We start from the raw sequence: 23,493 nt of genomic DNA, 5'->3' as shown, positions 1-23,493 counted from the left end.
CATAATGGATGGTTAATCATTATCCAGAGAAAATACATAATCACAAGTAGGATAATACATATACAGTACATAGGAATAAAGGAAATGGATCGATAAACAGCCAACAACAGAACATCAGATAGTAAGCGACAATTATGCGATGCCTGGGAAAGCTTCTCTGAATAGGATGGTTTTCAGCTCCGTTTTGAAGCTGGTTAAAGAAGTGATGGCTCTTGCTTGTGGAGGAAGAAGGTTCCAGGAGTGAGGGGCAGCAAGTGAAAAGGGGCGAATCCGGGATGGGGCAGAGGAAATCCTGGGCTGAGACAGGAACCCTTGACTACCAGAACGGAGGGCCCTGGTGGGAAGGTGAAGAGAAAGAAGGTCTGATAAGTAAGGAGGGGCCAATCCATGGAGGGCTTTGAATGTCGACAGCAGGAGCTTATACTGAATGCGGAAAGGGAGAGGGAGCCAGTGAAGGGATGCCAACACAGGAGAAATGTGGTCAGAGCGGTGGGTGGAAGTGATAATGCGTGCAGCTGAATGCTGGACAGAGATTAAAGGATGGAGGTGAGAAAGAGGAAGCCCAGCCAGGAGGACATTACAGTAATCAAGTCGTGAGATCACTAGGGCATGGACCAGGATCTTGGCAGTAGAGGCGGAGAGATATGGTCGGATTTTGGCAATATTGTACAAAAAGAATCTACAAGCCTTGGCTGTGGTCTGGATCTGAGGGATACACGACAGAGAAGAGTCAAAGATAAAGCCAAGACTGCGGGCTTGCTGGACTGGTTGAATGGAAATGTTGTCCACAGAGACAGAAAAGGAGTGTTGAAGGTTGGGCTTAGGAGGAAAGACAAGGAGCTCCGTCTTGGACATGTTGAGCTTCAAACGCCGATGGCGCATCCACTGTGAGACAGCTGTAAGGCAAGATGAGACTTGCTGTTCAAGCCTTGGCGAAAAGTCAGGGGCAGAAAGATACAGCTGGGTGTCATCGGCATACAGATGGTAGGAAAAACCAAAAGAGCTGATGAGTTTTCCTAAGGACAGTGTGTAGAGAGAAAACAGAAGGGGACCCAGAACAGAGCCCTGGGGAACTCCAACAGATAAGGGAACAGGAGAAGAAGTCAGACCCCCTGCAACTACTGCAAAAGATCTGCCAGACAAGTAAGATCTAAACCAGTCGAGAACAGAGTCTGAGAACCCAAGGCCAGAGAGTATGTCAATTAGGAGACAGTGATCAACAGTGTCAAAGGCTGCAGACAGATCGAGAAGAATGAGAACAGAGTAAAGGCCATTAGCCTTGGCCTGTAAAAGGTCATTCGAGATCTTAGTGAGAGCTGTCTCTGTAGAATGCCTTGGGCGGAAACCAGACTGAAAGGGATCAAGGATGGAATTGGCTTCAAGAAACTCAAGACAGCGCGAATAGACAACCCGTTCCAAAACCTTAGAAAGAAAGGGGAGAAGAGAAATCGGACGATAGCTAGACAAAGAGGAGGGGTCAAGAGAAGGTTTTTTCAGAATTGGGGAAATGAGAGCATGTTTGAAGTCCGAGGGGAAGGAGCCTGTAGAGAGAGAGAGATTGAAGATATGGAGGAGCGAGGGCAGAAAGGAGGGAGCTATAGAGATTAGAAGACGAGTAGGAATAGGATCAAGAGGACAGGTAGCAGGTTTGGAAGAGTTCAGAAGTGTAGAGAGTTCATCCAAAGAGGCAGGAGGAAAGACAGAAAATTTGTTAGGCGAAGGTGATAGAAGATTAAGAGCAGAAGAAGAATCAGGAGGGACTATCTCAGAAAATAAATAGTGGATTGCAGTGCTTGAGTAGAATTTGGATTTAGATTCTTGTAATTCAGGAAAACAGTGTGACTTATTCCACTTTGTAAAGTTATTAAATTGCATTTTTGATGCATCCAGAGGCAGTGTCTGGGCTGGGATTGTTACACAACAGATCAGGAGCGTATTTCTGAAAATTTATGTTATTGTGTTGGACATGTTGATGATACAATGTAGGCCAAGCCTATGCTATCCTGACCCAGGTCAGTCCCTGGGCTGATGCACAGATGGGTGGGTACTTAAACACCACCACCATGCCACAGACCTGCTACTGCTATACTGCCCTTACCTCCCTCCATTGTTGCATCTATTGAGTGGTGCCCTGTTGTGGCCTCTGACATGGAAATGAGGTGTCTGGTTACACCCATATGGCCAGCGACCCCCATTCCAAATCAGAGGCTGTGATGGGTCTTCTCAGAAGAAGTGATGGTGGAGGAAGTTAATGGCTGTGTGGGACCATCTGATCTGCCAGGTATTGATGCAGAGTTTTCTAGAAACTCCATGGAAAACAGCAGGCCTTTTTGCCCCACACAAAGACCCCCTTAGAGCCAGAATTGGACTGGGACCACTGGATCAGCATCTGGTCTGCCCAATCTGGGCTTGGGGGTTATTTATTTATTTGTTTATGGTATTTATACCCCCTCTTCAGCCCTAAAGACCCTCAGAGTGGCTTACAGATAGTTATTCAGATGGTTCCCTGCCCGCAAGCTTACAATCTAAAAAGACATGACACAAAAGGAGAAGGGAATGGTCGTGGGGAAGGGAATCAAGTCCAGTGGTTCTTATGTTCCTCTGAGGCTTGGACCATGGCAGATGGACTGGAAGGATGGCCCTTCTTCTTGCTCTGGCTAGCTCTGATGGAGTCGGGCCTGCCTTTTGGTATGTTGTCGCAATGCGAGATCAGGGAAAACATGGCCCTTTTGGCCTTTGTAGACAACACCTGATGACAGTTCTAAAGCAAACCTGGCACAGGGTTTTCTAGGCAAGATTTGTTCAGCAGGGGTTTCCCATTGTTTTTCCCAGAGGCTGAGAGTGTGTGACCTCTCCACAATTACCCAGTGGGTTTCCTTGGTAGAGGTGGGATTTTAAACTTGGTCTCCCAGAGTCCTGGACCAGTGCTCAAACCAATACACCACACTGGGTCTATTGTGTTGCACTAATCATACTCTGCCTCTTTGAGCTCTCTTCCAGTTGTGTTTTGCATCACAGTTGTAGAGAACCTGTTGTTGAGTTGTGGAGAGGAAGATGTGGAAATGGCTTTTTTAAAAATGGACTAATTACAGTACATCTGTGCATAAGGATGAATAGTGTTTATTTCTGACCACATGGTAACTCCAGACACCCCATCACATCACTTTTTCATAAAATATGCCTTCACACTAGTAATTTGCCCACGTCGGAACATCAGTTTTGCAAAGTTCCCCTATTTTATAGTCAATTTAAAAAAATTGTAGACATGCCCCAAGTACAATCTAAGCTAAACACAGCTTTGTGATTATCACACTTCCACAGCTATTCCTTCTTTTTCTTCCTGTAATCTTTCTGTGAAGTGTATTTATATAGGCTGCCCTAACTAGAGCTTCACACCTTACTAATTGCACTTCTCTGTCTTTCCTCCTTTTCCTGTGACCTTTCAGTTACTTAAACATAGAGCTCTATGCCATATCTATGATGTAAGGCAAGTGAGAACTAATGAATTAATGAGTGAATGAATGGACACATGTTTGTGTTCTTTGCACTCAAATCCCTATTTGTTTCTACTGACCAGACAGATGAACATATGGGTCTGCTGATTTTTTTTTCATTCATTTTTAAAACAAATACACACCACTAATTTGCATTGTGACTTCACTGGCGCTTGAACTGTGTAGGGAGTTTTTCTCTATTTTCATTTATTTAAAAATATATTGAAATAAGTAAGAATGATGGAGTAGTTTAACCCTGACTAGTTTTGTCCTGGAGAGTGGAAGTAGTTGCATTTTACTGGGAAACCATTTTTATGGTTTCTTCAGCATTGCAAATGAAAACACCACTTGATTTTATTTTGTTTGCAGTAGCTTTAACTGGCCAACCATGAATCATTGAGTAGATTAATTAATTAATTATTTTAATTAATCAATTAATGTCCCACCCTATTTCCAAAGATGTCAGAGCAGCATACAATAAAATCAGTTTAGAATATATTAAATCATTTATCACCTAAAACAAGACAATTTAAGACCAGTAAAAGCAATTTTAAATAATGCAAACTAGGAAACAGGTACAAATAGGATAAAATCAACAGGGCCCTGAAGGCTTTAATAAAAAGCTGTGTTTTCAGTTGGTACTGGAATTATACCAGCATTGGATCCAATAAGATCACAAAAGTATAATAATTGCCTTTGTTTGATCAAATCAGTATCTTGTCTGAGACAGTGGTCAGAAAGCTGTATAATGGCTATTCTCCTGTTAGTAGCATTTGAACAGTAGTAAGATTCCTTGCCAGGACCGATTGCTGAGGTCTGCCTTGGACCCGCCTATTTTTCCCCCCTAAGTGATGCCCAGTGGCTTGTTCTACCCATCATTTTAATTTACATCGGTGCTTCGAAGCTAGAGTCACTCTGAGGAATCATGAGGAAATAAATGGGTGCTGCCACAGAATACAGTTGTAGAACTCCCAGAATTGGAACTGAGCATGTGGCTCTCTCTTGCCTTTCTTCAGTATGTGGTATGTAAGTATTTAAATAAATGGAATTGTTGCGGAGAACTGTTGAACAACAATGTGCTCTTTCAATCAAAATCTAGCTTATCATTCACTACTGAACATGATGGAGCAACATTCCTATAATCATACTGTATAGGGGACAGCACAGATAATGAATCACACAAAAGTACTGTATCAGGAACGTAGCCGGGGGGGGGGGGGGGTTCTTGGGGTCTGGACCCCCCCTTCCATTAGAAAAATGAATGGTGTGTGTTGCTGCGCTGCCGCACTCAAGCCCCATTATAATGGTGGCACTTAGTCTGGACCCCCTCCCCCTTCCTAAAATTCTAGCTACGTCCCTGCCTGTATGTTCAACAATCCTTCCCTTCTGGAACAGTACAAATCATAATAGTATGGGGAAAAGTAATAGCTAGAGTGGCATAGTGTTGGTCTATCTCTCTGGAGTCTGGGGTTCTATTCCCAGCTTGGCTATGAAACCCACTGGCTGATCTTGGGCAAGTCACATGCTCTCAGCCTCAGGTGAAGGCAATGGCAAACCTCTGAAGAAATCTTCCCAAGAAAACTCTATGATAGATTTGCCTTAGGGTTGCCAAAAGTTGGGAATGATTTGAAGGCACACAACAACAACAACAACAACAACAACAACAACAACAACAACAACAGCTTACAAATGTTAAGGAGGCCTCTTTAGATTCGTTGTAGTATGGTAAAATTTCGTTGAAAATGCAAGGAATATTATTTGTGGCCCTTATTTTTGTCAAGGGGAGGAACATGTGGTTGCACTTGTTTTTGTAACTTCCTAGAGCCACCTGCCCCGTTTTGAAAATTAAATAATGGAGAACTGTGTTCCCCCCCGGAACTGTCTATTATTCCTTCTGTTGTAAACCGCTCGGATTCCCAGTGATTGGGCAGTATAAAAATAAAACCTATTATTATTATTATTATTATTATTATTATTATTATTATTATTATTATTATTATTACAGAAAGCACAGTTCTCTTTTAACATACCATATATACTTGTCTATAAGTTGAAAAATTTAAGCCCAAAATGGGCTCCAAAATCCTAGGCAGATGTATATACAGGTCAATACAGTAAGATCAGGCAGACCCAGCAACATTGGGGACTGCCTGAAGGAAGAGGCCCCTCCCTCTTCAACTGTCATCTTGGCCTCAGAGGGAGCGATCAGGCAGACCCAGCAACATCAGGGACTGCCTGAAGGATGAGACTTCTCCCTCCTTTAACTGTCACCTTTTTTGTATTTTGTATTGTATTACAATTTTTACTGTACACCGCTATGATCATTGCGGAATAGCGGTCTATAAATAAAATATTATTATTATTATTATTATTATTATTATTACTTCTCTGTGAGACTTGGAAAAGCTGTGGGGAAGGTAGGCAGGAGAGAGTGGAGAAAAGTAAATTTCCCCCTTTTTGTAAGCCATCAGCCTTGGGGAAAGTTGTGGGGAAGGGAGGAAAATCAGAGGTCTGTGTCCCCCTTTTTGCAAACCATCAGCTTTGTGGGGAAGGGAGGTAAATTGGAGGTTTGTTTCCACATTTTGCATGCCCAGGCTGTGACCCTTGGGAGAGGTCCAGAGAGGGAGAAGGAGGAAGCAGAGTGGTGGTTCCCCCCCCCCCCACACACACACCATCCTTTTAGATCCTTTGTTACATTCCCCTGAGTTTGACTTTCACCTTATCCATGGGTCATATCAAAATCCATTAAAACCCAAACCTGCCCTCAACCTACACATGAGCTCGACTTAACACAAGTATATACGCATGCTATGTTGTTTTTTTGTGCCTTATTTTGGAAAAGTAAAATACAAAACGGGGGTTGAAACCAGTTCCACTATTGTAGTCTTGGTGTGAGGGTGTAATGTGGATGGTGGTATGTCCAGGGTCTGGGAAATTTGTGCTGAGCACTCTTATACCTCGCCTAAATCATAACTGGAAAGCCCTTACTATTGAGGTGGTGCCATCAATGCAAACTATGTTTTATTACAGAGACCATGTAGACTCATAGAGTTGGGAAAGACCACAAGGGACATCCAGTCCAGCCTCCTGCCATGCAGGAACTCACAATTAAAGCACCCCTGACAGATGGCCATCCAGCATGTGTTTAAAGACCTCCAAAGAAGGAGAGTCCACCACTGTCTAAGGGAATGTATTCTACTGTCAAATGTGTTAATATGGCATTTAGTTTGTTTGGCAAAATATACCTCTGGCTTCCAGAATGTTGTCTGGACAATGTAATTATGGCCAAGAATACAGAGGATGGCCCTCATTAATTTGTTCTTTGAGTACTGAAATCTGTTTTCCTTTAGCAGGGAGGTTCAAACTCCATTTACATTTAGAGCTTCCTAGATAGGGAATTTATTTATATATTTATTAAAATATTTTACTTGTGCCAAGATAAAATCATAAAACAACATGACAATTTAAAAAAAAAGCCTAAAACTAGTGGCACAATCTTAACAAACCATCACAATGCCACTCTTCTTTTTGCTGCTTGACCCTCTGTTAATGCAAATAGTCAAATATTAGTGCTCAGCCCATTCATTTCAGGGAGAAAGTTTGACACAAGCATAGCCTTTTCTTATTAAATAGGTCTATATTCAACAATAGGCACCATTCACTTTATACTGTGTGTGACGTCTTTTGTTTGACCATTGTCTCTATTGCCATTACTTAATAGCCTATATTCTTGCTGTAATGGATGTTTGTTTTTCTGTTCCATTTGTCCTCAAACATCCTGGTTAAAATATAGCTTGAATCTCTTAGGTGTTTGTGTAACCAAAAAGAAAAAAATAAATAAGGAGAATTAAATATTATAGGAAACATCTGGAATAAATAACCTACAGTATATGCAGTATAGGAACAGGAAATAGTTTTTAAAAGTGAACCTACTTTTCTTAAAAGAGGATTCCAAACCAACATGTTGGTTGAGTTAAAGGTAATTAGTGTAACATTGGTTTATTGTAAAATGTCAGTGATCAGGTCAAACATTTTAATATTATGTGTTTGCAGAAATCAATTCTGATGATCAAGTAATAGCAGTTACATTTTTAATTGCAAGTGTTTGAGATAATGCATCAAATGGAGAGTCAGCAATTAGCTTAATGATCAATATCTGTCTGTGTTAATTCTAAGGCTGCCTTTGTGTTTACACTTCTACAGAAACAAAGTCTACATATACCAAATGCTATAGCTTCCCCTGTGACTCAGTCTAATTGATTTTTTTTAAGAGCGGGGGGGGGGGGGACTGTTGCCATTAATTTTAGACTGAGCTATTGTATGCTTTGGGGCATAGAACATCTGCACTTAATCTAATAACATTAATTAACAAACTAGCACCAACATCCCAGATTTCAGATAGAAATTTTTTTAACCATATTCTCTGTTAATCATGTTTGTAGGTTAGGTTACTTATTCCTACTTTTATATCTTGTGTCTTAAGTAAGAACGCACAATATTTGTGTTGCTATTTAGAGCATTTTCTAAGCTTCTAAGTGATATTGTCTTTTACAACTCCTTTTTATTATAAAGAAAGTACGCTTGTATCTTCATTAGGATAACCTAAGATGTCATAATGTCATAGGAAATGTTTTTGAGTTCTCCACAAATATTGGCACTGGATCTTAAAGAAAACCACAGAAAAGAAGGGAGAAAGTGGATATAGGCATTAACAATACACCATAGCCTACAGATAGTTAAGGTGGAGTGCAAGACTGCTACATGGAACTAAAACAACACTAGCTGTAAACTAGAGTTTATGTAGCATGAGGGATTACAGAAAGCACAGTTTGGCCCTACCTCTCTTTTCTGGATATATATAAAGTCAGAAGTAACTCAGATCTCTTGCTGGTGTCAAATGGAACATATTGTGAAGAGAGGTTTGAAAAGTTAATATTTGGACTACAACTCCCAGAATCCCTCAGCCAGTCTGACCCTCCCTGTGCTATGTTGGCAAGGGCTGATGGGATTTATAGTTCAGAGAATCATGGAGGGTCACACATTCCACATTTGGCCCCGAGCAGATGGTCCAGGAAAGCATGCTGTGAAAATGGCCTGGGTGCTAACCTGGATCAGTCCCTGCGCTAGGGCAGGCAGGTATTTACCTGGTACCACTGCATGTCCCTTACCTTTCTCTCCCCTTGCTGTTACTGAAAGGACCCCTTTACCCCATCTGTCTTGAAAATGGGGTTCCTGGCTGCACCCATGTGGCCAGGCACTTGTTTCTACATCAGATGCAAAGATGGGGGTCTTTTCAGTAATGCCAATGGGAGGATAAGGTAAGGGCAGACTGATCTGACAGGCATTGCAACAGACTTTCTGGGAAACTCCACAGCAAAAATGGGGGTCAGCTTGACCCATGTTAGGTCCCGTTTACCCTGGGATTGGGCCACATCAGTGTCTGTTCTGCCAGGATCTGGCCTGTGTTATCCAAAAAGGATATCACAAGGCCAGGGAAAACCTGGACCTTTTGGCCTGTGCGGACAGCTAGTTGAATGAAGATTAGAAATAGTAGGTACTAATTTGGAAAGTATGCAAAGACAAGGATAGTTAGTCACTATCCACCTTCATTGTCAGTGACCACTGTATTGGGTTGATCACAATTCTCATCAGTCCTAGACAGCATAACCCAATGATGAGGGATGATAGGAGCTGAAGTCCCAACAACATCTGTGAGGGTTACATATCCCCCAGCACAGTGGATGCTGCATGTTTTACTTTTTCTTTGAAACCTGCATGATCTGCCCTGTGTTATTAACACACATGGAGTGCACCTAAATGCAGCTGGTAAGACGTAAGTAAAGCTGATTCTGTTAATTGGTCAGTGTGAAATCTGGTCCTCACAGAAACCATAGACTTTGATTTGAATATTGGAGCCATGTATTTTGTAAAAATCTGAATTTTATGTTATCAAATAAATGCTACAAGTTGTGGTGGTGGTGAAAGTGGTGGATTTGTATATTTGCAAAAGACAGAAACCTCGCAATTTGGTTACTGGACCTACATTTTTAATTAATAAGAATGAACAAAAATTGTGATTTCTCATTCACAATCTGGAAAGTCATGGTTACAAAATGGCTTGGCATTTTTATTGCTACTAAAAGCAGTAAAATGGTTGTTGCTAACCATCGTGTGGCTAATATAATGCTATCAGTGTGATGGGATATTACAGAGTAACAAAGAAAGGATGTCAGTGCCCCATGGAGTGTAGAGTTTAAAACTTGTCACAAGGAAGGCAATAAAGGAAGCTGAGGAAGAAGGAAATGAGGGTAAATGGGGAAAGTATGCAATTAATTAAATTGAATGCATTTTGGCTTAGTTTTAGAAATAATTTCTTGAAGATAATCTGCTTTTTCTTTCCTCCTAACTTTGTTCCCCAGGAGACCAAAGACAGTAGCTGTAGCAGTAAATTGCTCTGCTTGTTCTTTCTTTGCAGCATTGCATGAGACCAGGCATAGGGACAGATTCCCTGCCAGCATTTCCTAAGAGCCCCCAGGGTAGCATCATCATCATAGGAGGTGGAATGTTCAACTATCTGCCTTCATTTCGCCTTTAATGGCCAATACTATTTAAAAACCCTATGGGGTTGCCATAAGTTGACATGCGACTTGAAGGCTCATGTACACACACACACACCCCATTCAGGCCTTCAGATTTAGGACATTTGGAAGGCAGTAGAGGGGAAAAAAAGATCACAACACAAGTTGATTGCTTCAAACAAGAAAGCCACAGCGTTGAGTTTGCAGGAGTTGCAGATCTGCAAATTACAAGGCATCTTGGAGGTCTCTCATTTATAATATCACCATAAGCTGAAGCTGACTTGATGTTGAATAACAACTGCCACCATTAAGGTAGAAATAAATTTCTTCTTGCAAGGTTCCCCTGATCAGGCTCCCATAAATCAATTTCACTGAAGCGCATCGTTCCTCAGCCACCACACACATCCTTCCTCAGGCACCACACACCCCATTACACAACAAAATAGCATGAGCCAGTCAGTTCAGTCTACTAGCCACATACTCAGTGTCCCTCCCCTACTCATCCACCCACATTCAGACATCCATCTACTATACACTGACAACCTAATTACCTCCTCTCTCTATGTGTATTTTTACTTTCATATCATCCATGAATTTCATAAGGGTTTCTTATGCAAGGAATACTCAAAGGTGGTTTTGCCAGTTCTTTCCTCTGAAATGTGGCTTACAGCACCTGGTATTCATCAGTGTTCTCCCATCCAAGTACTAATCAGGGCTGACCCTGCTTAACATCCAGGATCAGACATGTTCTGGTGCCCTTGAAGCAGTTAGTCCTACTAATTTCCTGTTCTCTCCCTGTATACAATAAGATTTTGTCAGTCATAAGGAGCCAGAAAAAATACAAAGATATTGTAGCTGTAAGTCTCCAGAATCCCAATCCAGATCCTCACCTTCTAATCACCTTCTCTCATGGAGAGAGAAGATGCTTTATCTCACGGCCAATCAATAAATCACATAATAGAATATTTCAGTTTTTATCCACATTGCATGCTATGGAACCAAACATCAGCCAAATCTCCACCCCAAGTAACTTCATAACAGTTGGGAGGGAGACAACTGTCAGAGCTGATGGCAGCTTCCATGACATGGAATGAGGGATGAGCAGGCGGTGGCTTGTCCTCCTCACCCTCCTTGTCTTCACTGGTTGCATCCATGCTGCAGAAATAATCCAGGTTGAGACCACTTTAACTGCCATGACTCAATGATATGGAATTCTGTGAACTGCAGTTTGTTGTTTGATGGAACCCCAGGGTTCTGCGAGAGCTTGCTAGGGGTTACCTGAGAGATTGTGATGGGGGGGAGGGGTTTAAAATGTGAGCTGTAGATATAATGATTTTTATGGTGGATTCTCTGAGACCTGGAAGTTGTTTCAAGGATTCCTCCAGGGTCAAAAGACTGACAAAGGCTGGTATAGATAGAGGACAAGGATACTGGCTTATGATGTGATGGTGGTGGTTGGTAATGTGTCTGTAACAAAGATGGGATCATGCAGCTCTTCAGATGATGCAGAACTGTATCTCCCTGCAAAGTTAGACAGCATAGTCAGTGTTGATGAATGCTGGGAGATACTGTTCAGCATCTGTAGGACACATGATTTCTACCTCCAATGCATATCCTGCCTTTCAAGGGTAAAATCTTCCCATGGTAAATTATAAAAAGATAACTAGCTTCAGAACAGTTCTTGACAAAGAACTAATGTAATCCAGTATAATGGTAGTTTCAAAACTAATTCACTTGACACTTTTATTAATAGAACAAACTTTGAAATAGACACGATTCAAGGTTCATTTAAAGTGAGTAAATGTGAAGCTATATATTATTATGGGGGTCAGAGTTTCAGGGAACTGAGTCTGCGATTAAAAAAGTACTGTATCTACTTTACTGTAGTCCTTGAGCCTGAAGAACTACCCTTGTACTCAGAAGAAAAAGCTTACATGACAGAGGGAATATTTAAATGGAAAGAGACACACTTCATTTGTTACAGTGTATTAACTTCTGTTAAATTTGATTATCTCAGAGCCTTAGCAATGAAAAGGAAATATGACATAGCTATAAACTGGGGGAAATCAAACCTCATCTAATAGTGTTGTTAACTTGGATTTCACATATACAAGTGCTAGCCAGCCATTACATCTTAGGGAGAAACACACTCATCCAAATAGGAAAATTTTAAATGAGATCAACCAGGTGACAATATCTGGTCAGCTGCAAGCACGAGAAACTGCAGAATCACTGTACTTTGAGAGGCAGGGAATTTAAAGAGAGAGAGGTAAAAAAGTGTGGAAAAGTTGCTTTTTTCTGGACTACAGCTCACATAATCCTTCAGTCACCATGCTTATAGGAGAATTGTAATACAGTGCACCCACGTTATACGCGGCTTTGAGCTTATGTGCTCAAGCCACTGGGAGCACACGGGGCACAAGGGGCGGCGCATCCCATTCAGATGAATGGGGCTCCAGCATAGGCAGAATTCACCTTATGTGTATGTGTGTGTGTGTGTGTGGGGGGGCGGGTCCCGGAATGGATCTCCTGCGTCAGGCAAGGGTCCACTGTAGTTGTAGTCCAAAAAAGTAGTTTCTCCAAGCACAGACAGAGTCTTCTACATTGATTGTGATCCCTATGGAATTGGTTCTTTGCACATTCTGATACAAACAAACTTGATCTGCAGATTGGAATGGAGTTACTCTTCAGATTTCACACATATTGTACTATATTTCTTGGCTCAAAAAGTAGATCAAAAGACACACACACACACACACACACACACACGCACTTAGGATAAATTACTTTTAGAAAAAACAGGAAATGTATGTTTGGAAGTATGAGAATACATAATTGATACATAAACAAGAAAGAAAGCAACACAAATTTGAATACATTTCCTTCCTTTTATAGACCTGGCCTGCACTGCTCTGGTCTCTTTGATACATGTGTTGACACTGTGGTTGAAAGACATGGTTAGGGGCTTATCAACATGGACAGAAGGATTGGTGATGTCTGGATAGTTTGATCAAGTGGAGCTGCTCAGGTAGATAGCCAGCTCAACACAGCTTGGAAATGTTACATTTTGGACTGCATTTCCCCAGAATCCCCCAAGCAGCATGACCAGTGGCTATAAGGGATGGGGAAATTCTGGCTTTCATTGATAGTTGGCTGAGGAGACATGTCTCAGTTCACAAATAGGTGCAGTTTACTTGGGTGTTCTGTGGCTAGAGGAACAACTCACTTTCTGATGTGTTTTGTGGGAAGGATAATGCTTTGAGGGAGAACACAGATTATGTTGCTACTCTCTTGGGTGAGAAATGGTTTCCCCCACATTTTTAATGCTTTGTACCCTTTTCCACCTAACCCTTACTTCAAATGAAGTCTACTGCAGAGAGGCACCCCAGCAATAGTTTGATAGCTCGCCATTGGAGTGAAATTAAGATGAGCTTAAATAGTTTTTTTCCCTTCATTGCATTATCAAAGAAAATTGTGCAGTTGAGTTCTGACCCCTTTAACAGGTAACTCTTTAGGGGACAATTGAATAGTGCCATATTATGAAATAACTGGTCCAGGTCCTTAGTAACCCATTTGATGACTAGCCTTAAACAAATTACCTCAATCTCTTCCATCACAAAAATGAATTGTTTGCAGGTCTGTTCTTTGATGTTTTGAAGCCTTTCCATGAGTCTGAATGGAGCGTATAGACCACCACTGTTATCCACAAATCATTTGTATTAGATGTGCATCCAAATTAGCTTTCTTCCTTGGATAGAAGTGCTGTCTCTCCTTTCTTCTGAAGCTGTTACTGATGTATATTTTATTCTGTGCTGAAAAAAGCTAATCAAAATTATCAAGAGCTACTCCCATATGAGACAAGTCTGCAGCTATTTTTTTTAGCTTGGGGAAATATGGGCAGGAGCAGATGACAGAGATATAAAAACATGCATGGTGTGAACAAAGTGGCTGCAGAGAGGTTTTCTTCTTTGCTTTATTAATACTACTAGATCTTGGGATCACCCACTGAAACTAAATAGTGGGAAATGCAGATAAATGGAAATACTTCTTCATACAGTATATAAGATTATGGAATTACCAACCACAAGATGAGCACTAATTTTGATAGCTTTAGAGGGGTTAGATTTTATGGAGGATAATTTATGGTTCTATGTAATCCCCAAAGCAGAATTGCCCCTGAATACCTGTTTCTGAGAAATACCAGCAGAAGGGTGCGCTTTCACTCACATCTTGCATGAAGAGTCCCCATAGTTTTCTAGAAGCCACTGTGGATGCTGAATGATTGACTAGTTTGGCTGAGCTAATATGGTTGTTATGTTTTTACGTTGAAAAAATATAGTATATTTGGCTAAATTCTGAACTTGTCTTGCTGGTGTGGTATCCTTTCTATTTGCAAAATAATATTGGTAGTCATAAACATTTTATTATTCTTTTTGTGTTTTTTGTAGGGGGAAATGCAGTGTTGCACTTCTGAATGAGACAGAATCTGTATTGTCATATCTTGCTAAAGAGGTAATGCCATATTTTTACAGGATATGCTTATTTAACTATCAATATCCTTCCATAAGCGTTCTTGAGTATTACATTTTTATATAAGTTTGTTAATAAAACCAAACATTGTTTTTGGTAAATAGTGAATTTTTTTTATTGTTAATTTTTATCAAAATAAAATATTTTATCCAATAAAACTAATAAACATAACACATTATATTATATGTTTGTTAAGTGTGTATTAGATACTGATGTTTGTTATATAGTGTATTATTAGTAGATAAATAGAAAAAAAATCTTTGTGTATTTTATTGTTGCCTGATAAGACAGCTAATCATCTTGAATTGTTGATGATTGATTTGATTTTCTTCCAGGATGTGCAAAGGAAAGTAAAGGTTCACTCTGTCTGATTGCCAGAAGGTGGTTTTTGTCCCTTCTTTTGTGTAGCAACGATACAGGGCTAAATTTTAACATGCAGGAACTCCAGACTGAAGAAGTAGCTGGCTATCATTGGCAGTAATTGATCCTTTTAGTTTTAGGTTATAAAGGATTGTACTCCTTCCATGGGTAATAGGTTTTTACATTTTAATGCATGCTCTGCTGTGCATCAGCAATCCTTTTCAACACGAGGCTTGGTATGTACTTCCCATATACTACCCAGCTACCAGTTTCCTAGCCATGTTTTCAAGCTATGCATATAATCAATCTTATGCCAGTTTTTTCCCCACACTGCTCTCCTATGTTGCTGAAGATTTGTGTTATCTATTTTCATCTTGGTTTTCTTATAAAACAGTTTTTTTCCCTATAATCCTGTTCTCACATGCTTGATAGAAAGTCTCAACAAACTCAATGTGGCAGACTTCTGAGTAGATATAGAGGATTATACTACTGCAATGATATTGTAGAAGTATTACTGAAACATTTTTGTTTCACTAGTAACGAGATAAGCACAACTTTGGGTTGGATCAGTTCTTAGAACAGTTCCTGCTAATTTGAAATTTATTCTATATAAACACCATTAATCTAGTTACTACCATTGTAAGTCCCATTGATTTCACTGGTTTTACTCTAATTGTTTAAATTCTGCCTATTATTCCCATGTGCTATATTAAAATGCTAAATTCCTGATGAGCGTAACACATGTCTCTCAAGCTTTCTTTTAATTCTGTTTAGCCTTCCAAGGATACCAGCAATGTTGACCAGGATTTCACTGTGTCACACTGCTTGCACAAGGACTGGAAAACAGTGATCTGACTTTTTTGTAGTCAACACAGAGGCTTGTGCTAGCAAGTGGAGAACCTCATTATGTAAGCAGAGGTATCCTCATACTTGCAACAATTGCCAGATATCCATCACAAGTTCAACAGGGCTTTTTTCTCTCTGTTGGTATTGGATGTTACATATTACTGAATGGCTGATTAGATCACTGGTTCAGTCTGCTATGTATTGTGGGATGGGGAAGTTTAAGCTATCCATTTGTTTTTCCACTCACATTCCTTACCATTATCTTTGCTGGCTGAGACTTTTTGGAGCAGATTTTTTTAAAAAAATCATGGAGATTCAAGGTCTTCTACACATATAAACAGCCTGCCCCCCTGATCTGAAATACTCCAGGTTACAGATTGTTATCTTTCTCAACCCTATCTGGAGATGTTGGGCATGGAGAAATGACAGTAAATGGTGTTTTCTGAGACTTGTGTGTTAAAATGCAAAGATATGTTCTAGAATCTTTATCTATCCTAAAATAGTGATACTTTGGAAGATAACATATTTGCTGTCGGTTCTTCTTTCACCCCTTATAGGATACTTTCTTCTATTCACTGGTGTATGATCCATCACTGAAAACACTTCTAGCAGACAAAGGAGAAATTAGAGTGGGACCCAGGTATCAAGCAGATGTACCAGATATGCTCTCAGAAGGTAAAGATATTTGTGACTTTGGATGGCCATTTGTATTGTAATTCAAGAGAACTTTGATTCAATATTGCATGTTCAGGTTATCAAGTAGCAAGTTGCACAGTGTCGTCTCTCAGACAGACATACCGTATTGTTCTTCACTTGTTCTTCCATCACTGGAAGTGAAGTCCATGGAATATTTCAGCTTATTTATTATCTTCTGAGAAGCTACAAGTGTCAAGGTAGTGAATTGCCTTGGAAGGGCTGTTCTAAAATACAGTCACAAATATTGCAGTCCAACACTCTACTGAAATTTGGAATAGTCCAGAAATTTATAGAGGTGTTCTTAGTTGTTCTTGGCAGACCAAAGGAATAAGGCTTCAGTGTCGAGGACAGGACAGAATTAACCTTTCCCCATATCCCCATGGTTCCGATCTGTATTGTGTTTCTTGCCCATGCTCTTTGGTTGAGGAGACAAAGAGGAAGCTCCATTTGAGAGTTTCTTCTCTGCTTCATCATGCATGTAGCTGGGTCCTCCATCCAGATTGGCTGTGCAGCTGATGGAGAGGGAAAAGGTTAAGTAAATTTCCCCTCTCCTGCAGTTGTAAAAATTCATTTGCGTAATAGGATGACTGTTGGTATTTCTAGTATGGCACTGATGGAGATAGCAAAGCCATTCCTTGCTTGTGGAAACTGACTTTGAGCAAGGGGTAGGATGCCATTTGGAAAGAATAGGGACAGTCCTTCCCTGTATTTCTGATCCTGTGTATTGGCAAGGACCCAATAGGTTCCACTCCACCCTGTCAGTGGAACCAGCAGAACAGCAGTTTCACTTTCTGTCTGCTCCCTGCCAATGCATAGCATAAAAATTCTCTGGAGCCAGTTATTGAGCATTATTATTATTATTATTATTATTATTATTATTATTATTATTATTATTATCACTCTCCCTGTGGTTCGAGGGAAGGAACAACAACAAATTGCATGACTTAGAAGAGCACATAAAACGAACACATATTAAAATCAATCAGTAAATACTTAAACTATAATTTCAATATAATCTGGACAGAACTGCCTGAAGAGACTGTTATTTACTGCTGATTTAAACTCAAACTGCATCTTGAGCTGAAAAATTACTTTTTGGTAACAGTCAGCCTAGTTGTGGTTGACTGAAGTAGATGTCTCTCGGAGCACTTGAGTTTTGTACGGGGCAAATTATGTGGGAAAAGGCAATCATGTAGGCAACTAGATCCAAACCAGGTAGGGCTTTAAACTTTGTAACACTTTGTATTTTACCCGGAAACTAATTGGCAGCCAGCTGAGCGATTTTAATACTGGTGTAACATGGTCACTCCTAGATGTAACAATAACGAATCTGGCTGCTGCTTTTTGAACTGATGGAAGTTTCCAGACTTGGTATAGAGGTAGCCCAATGTAGAGTGCATTGCAGAAATCTAGCTTTGAAGTTACCAGCACATGCACTAATACAGAGTACTTCAGAGCAGAGGGAGAATTCTCTCATAACAGCAGGCACCAGTACAATATTAGCTCTAGTGTCATGTGGAATGTATCCACAAAATTAAGATAAACTACCCTTTTTGCAATTTAATATTGAAAATATAGGGAATGGCAGGCATTGAATCCTTGTTGCAAATCTGGCTTCTTTCCATTGAAATTAAAATTTAACCTGAAGGGCATCCTTTTTATGGCAGTGAAGGGCATATGCTAACACTTCATTACCAGCACTCTTCATCCAAGCCACAGATACCAGAGGAGGAACATTGGAGAATTGCATGTTCCCTTTGTTGGCATTGTGGGGAAGGCAATACCCCTACATAATAATAATAATAATAATAATAATAATAATAATAAATCCTCAACTTGTTTTTATTTATAACCGCTATTCCAAAGATTCATAGCGGTGAACAGAAAGTAAGCTAATTAGCAAGTAAGCTAATTTGCCCCCAACAGTCTGGGTACTCATTTTAGCGACCTCGGAAGGATGCAAGCCTGAGTCGAGCTTGGGCCCTTTGCTGGTCTTGAACGCTCAACCTTGTGGTTTTGAGTGAATGGCTACAGTACAGGCATTTAACCACTGCGCCACCAGGGCTCCAGGACTGATTGTGGGGCTCTCCATCATGTAGCTGGGATTATCCACCTGAGCCATTACCTCCACCCAAGAAAATGACACAATTTATGAAATTTCTTTCACTATTTCAAGAGGTTATGTAGCAAATATGGTTAAGTAAATACAGTTAGGATTAAAGATTTTTGCAAATGAAGTAGCTCACTTACTGTTTGTAAATAACCTCATACATCAAAGCAAAAATAAAATTGCTGTTTATTGTAGTGAATCTATGATGACATCTTTTCAATAAAACAAGTGTCGGTTATGGCACATTGCGAAAATTACTGCGTCCACGTCTCCCTAGATTTTAGTTGGCCTTTTAAAAATGCAAAAATGCTTTTATTACCTAGTAACATCCCAATTACTAATTTCCAGCACTGATTTCCCCTGTAAGCAAAGTCACGCTTAACTTCTGCAGCAAAGACTTCTGCCATATATGGAATGAGAAATCCCTGAGGTGTAGGCTGGATTCAGGAAAGTAACAGGCACAAGGATCCCATTGCAAACATGCATTAGATAATGGAGTGTACAGGGAATGCCAGAAGAAAATCTGCATGTGATTTATTGACTATAGCAAAGCCTTTGACTGCATAGATCACGAAAAGCTATGTCTTGTGCTTAGAGGAATGGGAATGCCACAACTTCTGATTGTCCTGATGCATCAGCTATATTCAGGACAAGAAAATTCTATCAGAACAGAATACAGAGAAACAAAATGGTTCCCCATCAGGCAAGGCTGCATACTATCATCCTATTTATTCAGTCTGTATGCAGAAATATTGTATGCAGAATAGGCTTGAACACAGAGGCTGGAGGAGTGAAGATAGGAAGAAGGAACATTAACAACCTAAGATATGCAGATGACACAATACTACTGGCAGAAACAAAGACCTGGAGCAAGGTGGAGGAAACTGCCAAGGTGGGATTAATGCTGAACATTAAAAAAAAACAAAAATAATGACCACAGAAGATCTACAATAATTAATCCCAGACAATGAGAATATTGAAATAGTCAAAAGTGTTCTCATACCTTGGTTCAAATTTTGATCAGGTGAAGAAATCAGAAAAAGACTAGGATTGAGAACTGGATGAACTATTAAAGAACTGGATAAGATCATAAAATCTAAAAGTGTAACTCTGAACACTGAATCGAGGATCATTCAAGCTGTTGTGTTCCACATCACCATGTATGAATGCAGGAGCTAGACAGTTAAACAAAAGATGATAAGAAGAAAATAAACTCATTTAAAGTGTGGTGCTGGGGAAGAGTATTGAGAATACCATTGACGGACAAGAAGACTAACAAACAGGTTCTAGAATATATCAGAACATATCTAACCTGAACTCTCCTTAGAAACTAAGATGATTAAGTTTAGATTGTCATACTTTCTCCATGTCATGAGGAAAAATGAATCAGTAGAAAAGACAATGGTGCTAGGAAAGGCAAAAGAAAGAGAGGAAGACTGTATGCTAGATGGATAGACTCAATCAGGGAGGACATGGGTCTGAATTTATAGGATCCAAACCAAGCATTGGTGATCAGCTAAATTCATTAATCCTTATAAGTTTATAAATCTTAGAGGGAAGTAAAAATTTTTAGTAACTAGACAAATGAGGGTTTTTAAAAATTTCATGATTAGGTTTGTTTTTATAACTACTTAACAGTACACGGCTGAGATTCTTTTGATTACTCCTATCTAGAATGGACCCATCCAGTACATAGCTGAATGAGTGAGCCAGTAAATCTCTTGATAAGGGAGTTTACTTTAGTTAGTACTAACAACAAATTTTAAGATTTGTGTATGTTGAGAAACAGGTGTTTTAAAAATGAGTTCCAGTCCTGGGAAAAAAGCGGGATACAAATAAATATAAGAATCATAGAATCATAGAGTTAGAAGAGACTGCAAGGGCCATCCAGTCCAACCCCCTGCCATGCAGGAAATCCAAATCAAAGCATCCCCGACAGATGGCCATGCAGCCTCCATTTGAAGACCTCCAAGGAAGGAGACTCCACTACACTCCGAGGGAGTTTGTTCCACTGTCGAACAGCCCTTATTGTCAGGAAGTTCCTCCTAATGTTGAGGTAGAATCTCTTTTCCTGGAGCTTGCATCCATTGCTCTGGGTCCTAGTCTCTGGAGCAGAAGAAAACAAACTTGCTCCCTCCTCAATATGACATCCCTTCAAATATTTAAAGAGGGCTATCACATCACCTCTTAACCTTCTTTTCTCCAGGCTAAACATCCCCAGCTCCCTAAGGCATTCCTCATAGGACATGGTTTCCAGACCTTTCACCATTTTAGTCACCCTCTTTTGGACACGCTCCAGTTTCTCAATGTCCTTTTTGAATTGTGGTGCCCAGAACTGGACACAATATTCCAGGTGGGGCCTGACCAGAGCAGAATATAGTGGCACTATTACTTCCCTTGATCTAGACACTATACTTCTATTGATGCAGCCTAAAATCGCATTGGCCTTGTTAGCTGCCGCATCGCACTGTTGACTCATGTTCAACTTGTGGTCTATTTAGACTCCTAGATCCCTTTCACATGTAGCCAGGTGTCCCCCATCCTATATCTATGCATTTCATTTTTTCGCCCTAAGTGCAGTACCTTACATTTCTCAATGTTGAAGTTCATTTTGTTAGCTTTGGCCCAGCTTTCTAGTCTATTCAGGTCATTTTGAATTTTGATCCTGTCCTCTGGAGTATCAGCTATTCCTCCTAATTTGGTGTCATCTGCAAATTTGATAAGTATGCTCCCAATTCTGTCATCCAAGTCATTGATAAAGATGTTGAACAGTACTGGCCCCAGGACAGAGCCCTGTGGAACCTCACTGGTCACTTCTATGCAGGATGAAAAGGAGCCATTGTTGATCACCCTTTGGGTTCATCCGGTCAAATCCATGTAACAGTTGCCTTGTCTAGCCCACATTTTACAAGCTTGTTTGCAAGAATGTCATGGGGAACTTTGTCAAAGGCCTTACTGAAATCAAGATATATTATATCCACAGCATTCCCTTCATCTAACAAGCTGGTAACTTTATCAAAGAACGAGATAAGAGAGACCTTGAAACTGTAGTACACGCTCTGGTAACCTCGAGATTGGATTTCTGCAACGTACTCTACATGGGGCAACCCTTATACCAAACCCGGAAGCTACAAATGGTGCAGAATATGGCAGCCAGGTTGGTCACTGGCATCTCCAGGGCCAGCCATATAACACCGGTGTTGAAAGATCTTCACTGGCTGCCTATTCGCTTCCGGGCCCAATATAAGGTGTTGGTGATCACCTATAAAGCCCTAAATGGCTTGGGCCCAGGATACCTGAAGGACCGCCTCTCCCCGTATATTCCGTCCCGCACCCTCAGAACATCTGGGCAGCAATTACTGAAGGTGCCTGGGGCCAGGCTCACCTCCACCATGAGGAGGACATTCTCCATCGCCGCCCCGGCCCTTTGGAACACGCTGCCCACTGAGCTCCGCTCGGCTACCTCCCTGGCCCAATTCAGAAAGGATCTAAAGACCTTTCTATTCCAGCAGGCATTCCCCGCTTAAAATCCTGTGGGCCTCCCTCCTCTCCTGTGGCAAAGAGGATGGGCTAATGGGGGCTTTTAGTCTGTTTAATTTTTTTGTATAATGTATATGTAATTTTTGATTTTATTATTGTATTGTATGAATTGTTTTATTATTGTTGTAAGCCGCCTTGATCTTGGGAAGGAGCAGGATACAAATAAAAAGTTTATTATTATTTATTTATAAATTTGTCTGGCATGACTTCTTTCTATGAGACCCGTGTTGACTTTTTCTGATTGTGGCATTGCTTTCTAGATGTTCACAGACTCTCTTTTTAATGATCTGCTCCATAATCTTTCCTGGTATAGATAGAATCATAAAATCGTAGAGTTGGAAGAGACCATTAGGGCCATCCAGTCCAACCCCCAGCCATGCAGGAAATCCAGATCAAAGCATCCCCGACAGATGGCCATCCAGCCTCTGTTTAAAGACCTCCAAGGAAGGAGACTCTATCACCCTCCAAGGGAGTGCATTCCACTGTCGAACAGCCCTTACTGTCAGGAAGTTCCTCCTAATGTTGAGGTGGAATCTCTTTTCCTGTAGCTTGCATCCATTGTTCCGGGTTCTGTTCTGTTCTCTGGAGCAGCAGAAAATAAGCTTGCTCCCTCCTCAACATGACATCCCTTCAAACATTTAAACAGGGCTATCATATAACCTCTTAACCTTCTTTTCTCCAGGCTAAACATCCCCAGCTCCCTAAGTCGTTTGTCAGACTAACTGGACGATAATTGTTTGATAATTGTTTGGATCCTCTTTCTTCTCCTTTTTGAAGATGGGGACGTTTGCCCTCCTCCATTCTGCTGGGACTTCTCCTGTTCTCCAGGGGTTTTCAAAGATTATTGCCAACGGCTCCGATATTACATTTGCCAGTTCTTTTAATACCATTGGATGTAGTTCATCTGGTCCTGGAGACTTAAATTCATTTAAGTTAAACAGGTAGTCCTGTTCTATCGCTTTACTTATTTTGTGCTGAAATCCCCCTATTCTGTCCTCTGCTCCATTATCCACAGGTTGAGCACCCTTTTCCTTTTCTGAGAAGACTGAGGCAAAGAAGGTGTTGAGTAATTCTGCCTTTTCTGTGTCTTCTGTAAGCATTTTGCCATCTTCTCCACGCAATGGCCCTACCATTTCCTTCTCCTTCCTTTGCTGCAGACATATCCATAAAAGCCCTTTTTGTTGTTCTTAACCTCTCTAGCAAGCCTGAGTTCATTCTGTGCTTTAGTTTTTCTGATCTTATCTCTAGACATGCTAGCTATTTGTTTGAATTCCTCTTTGGTGATTTCCCCCTTTTTCCATTTCTTATACATGTTCCGTTTAAAATTTAGCTGAGTTGA

General features: G+C 40.6%; 1 protein-coding gene across 5 annotated transcripts in view; it reads left to right on the top strand.

Annotated features, from left to right (window-relative positions):
• The window catches only part of MTA3 (metastasis associated 1 family member 3), a 166,244-nt gene that overhangs the window by 31,949 nt on the left and 110,802 nt on the right, over positions 1-23,493 (top strand). For all 5 annotated transcript variants that reach the window (XM_042442499.1, XM_042442507.1, XM_042442531.1 and 2 more), the window contains exons 5-6: positions 14,521-14,584; positions 16,366-16,483. In XM_042442499.1, coding sequence (XP_042298433.1) covers positions 14,521-14,584; positions 16,366-16,483 — 182 coding nt within the window. The remainder of the gene's footprint in view (positions 1-14,520; positions 14,585-16,365; positions 16,484-23,493) is intronic.

The sequence above is a fragment of the Sceloporus undulatus genome, chromosome 1, assembly GCF_019175285.1.
Source record: "Sceloporus undulatus isolate JIND9_A2432 ecotype Alabama chromosome 1, SceUnd_v1.1, whole genome shotgun sequence".
NCBI classification, from domain to species: domain Eukaryota; kingdom Metazoa; phylum Chordata; class Lepidosauria; order Squamata; family Phrynosomatidae; genus Sceloporus; species Sceloporus undulatus.
Note: the sequence above shows the minus strand (reverse complement) of the source record. Positions and strands in the feature narration are given on the sequence as shown.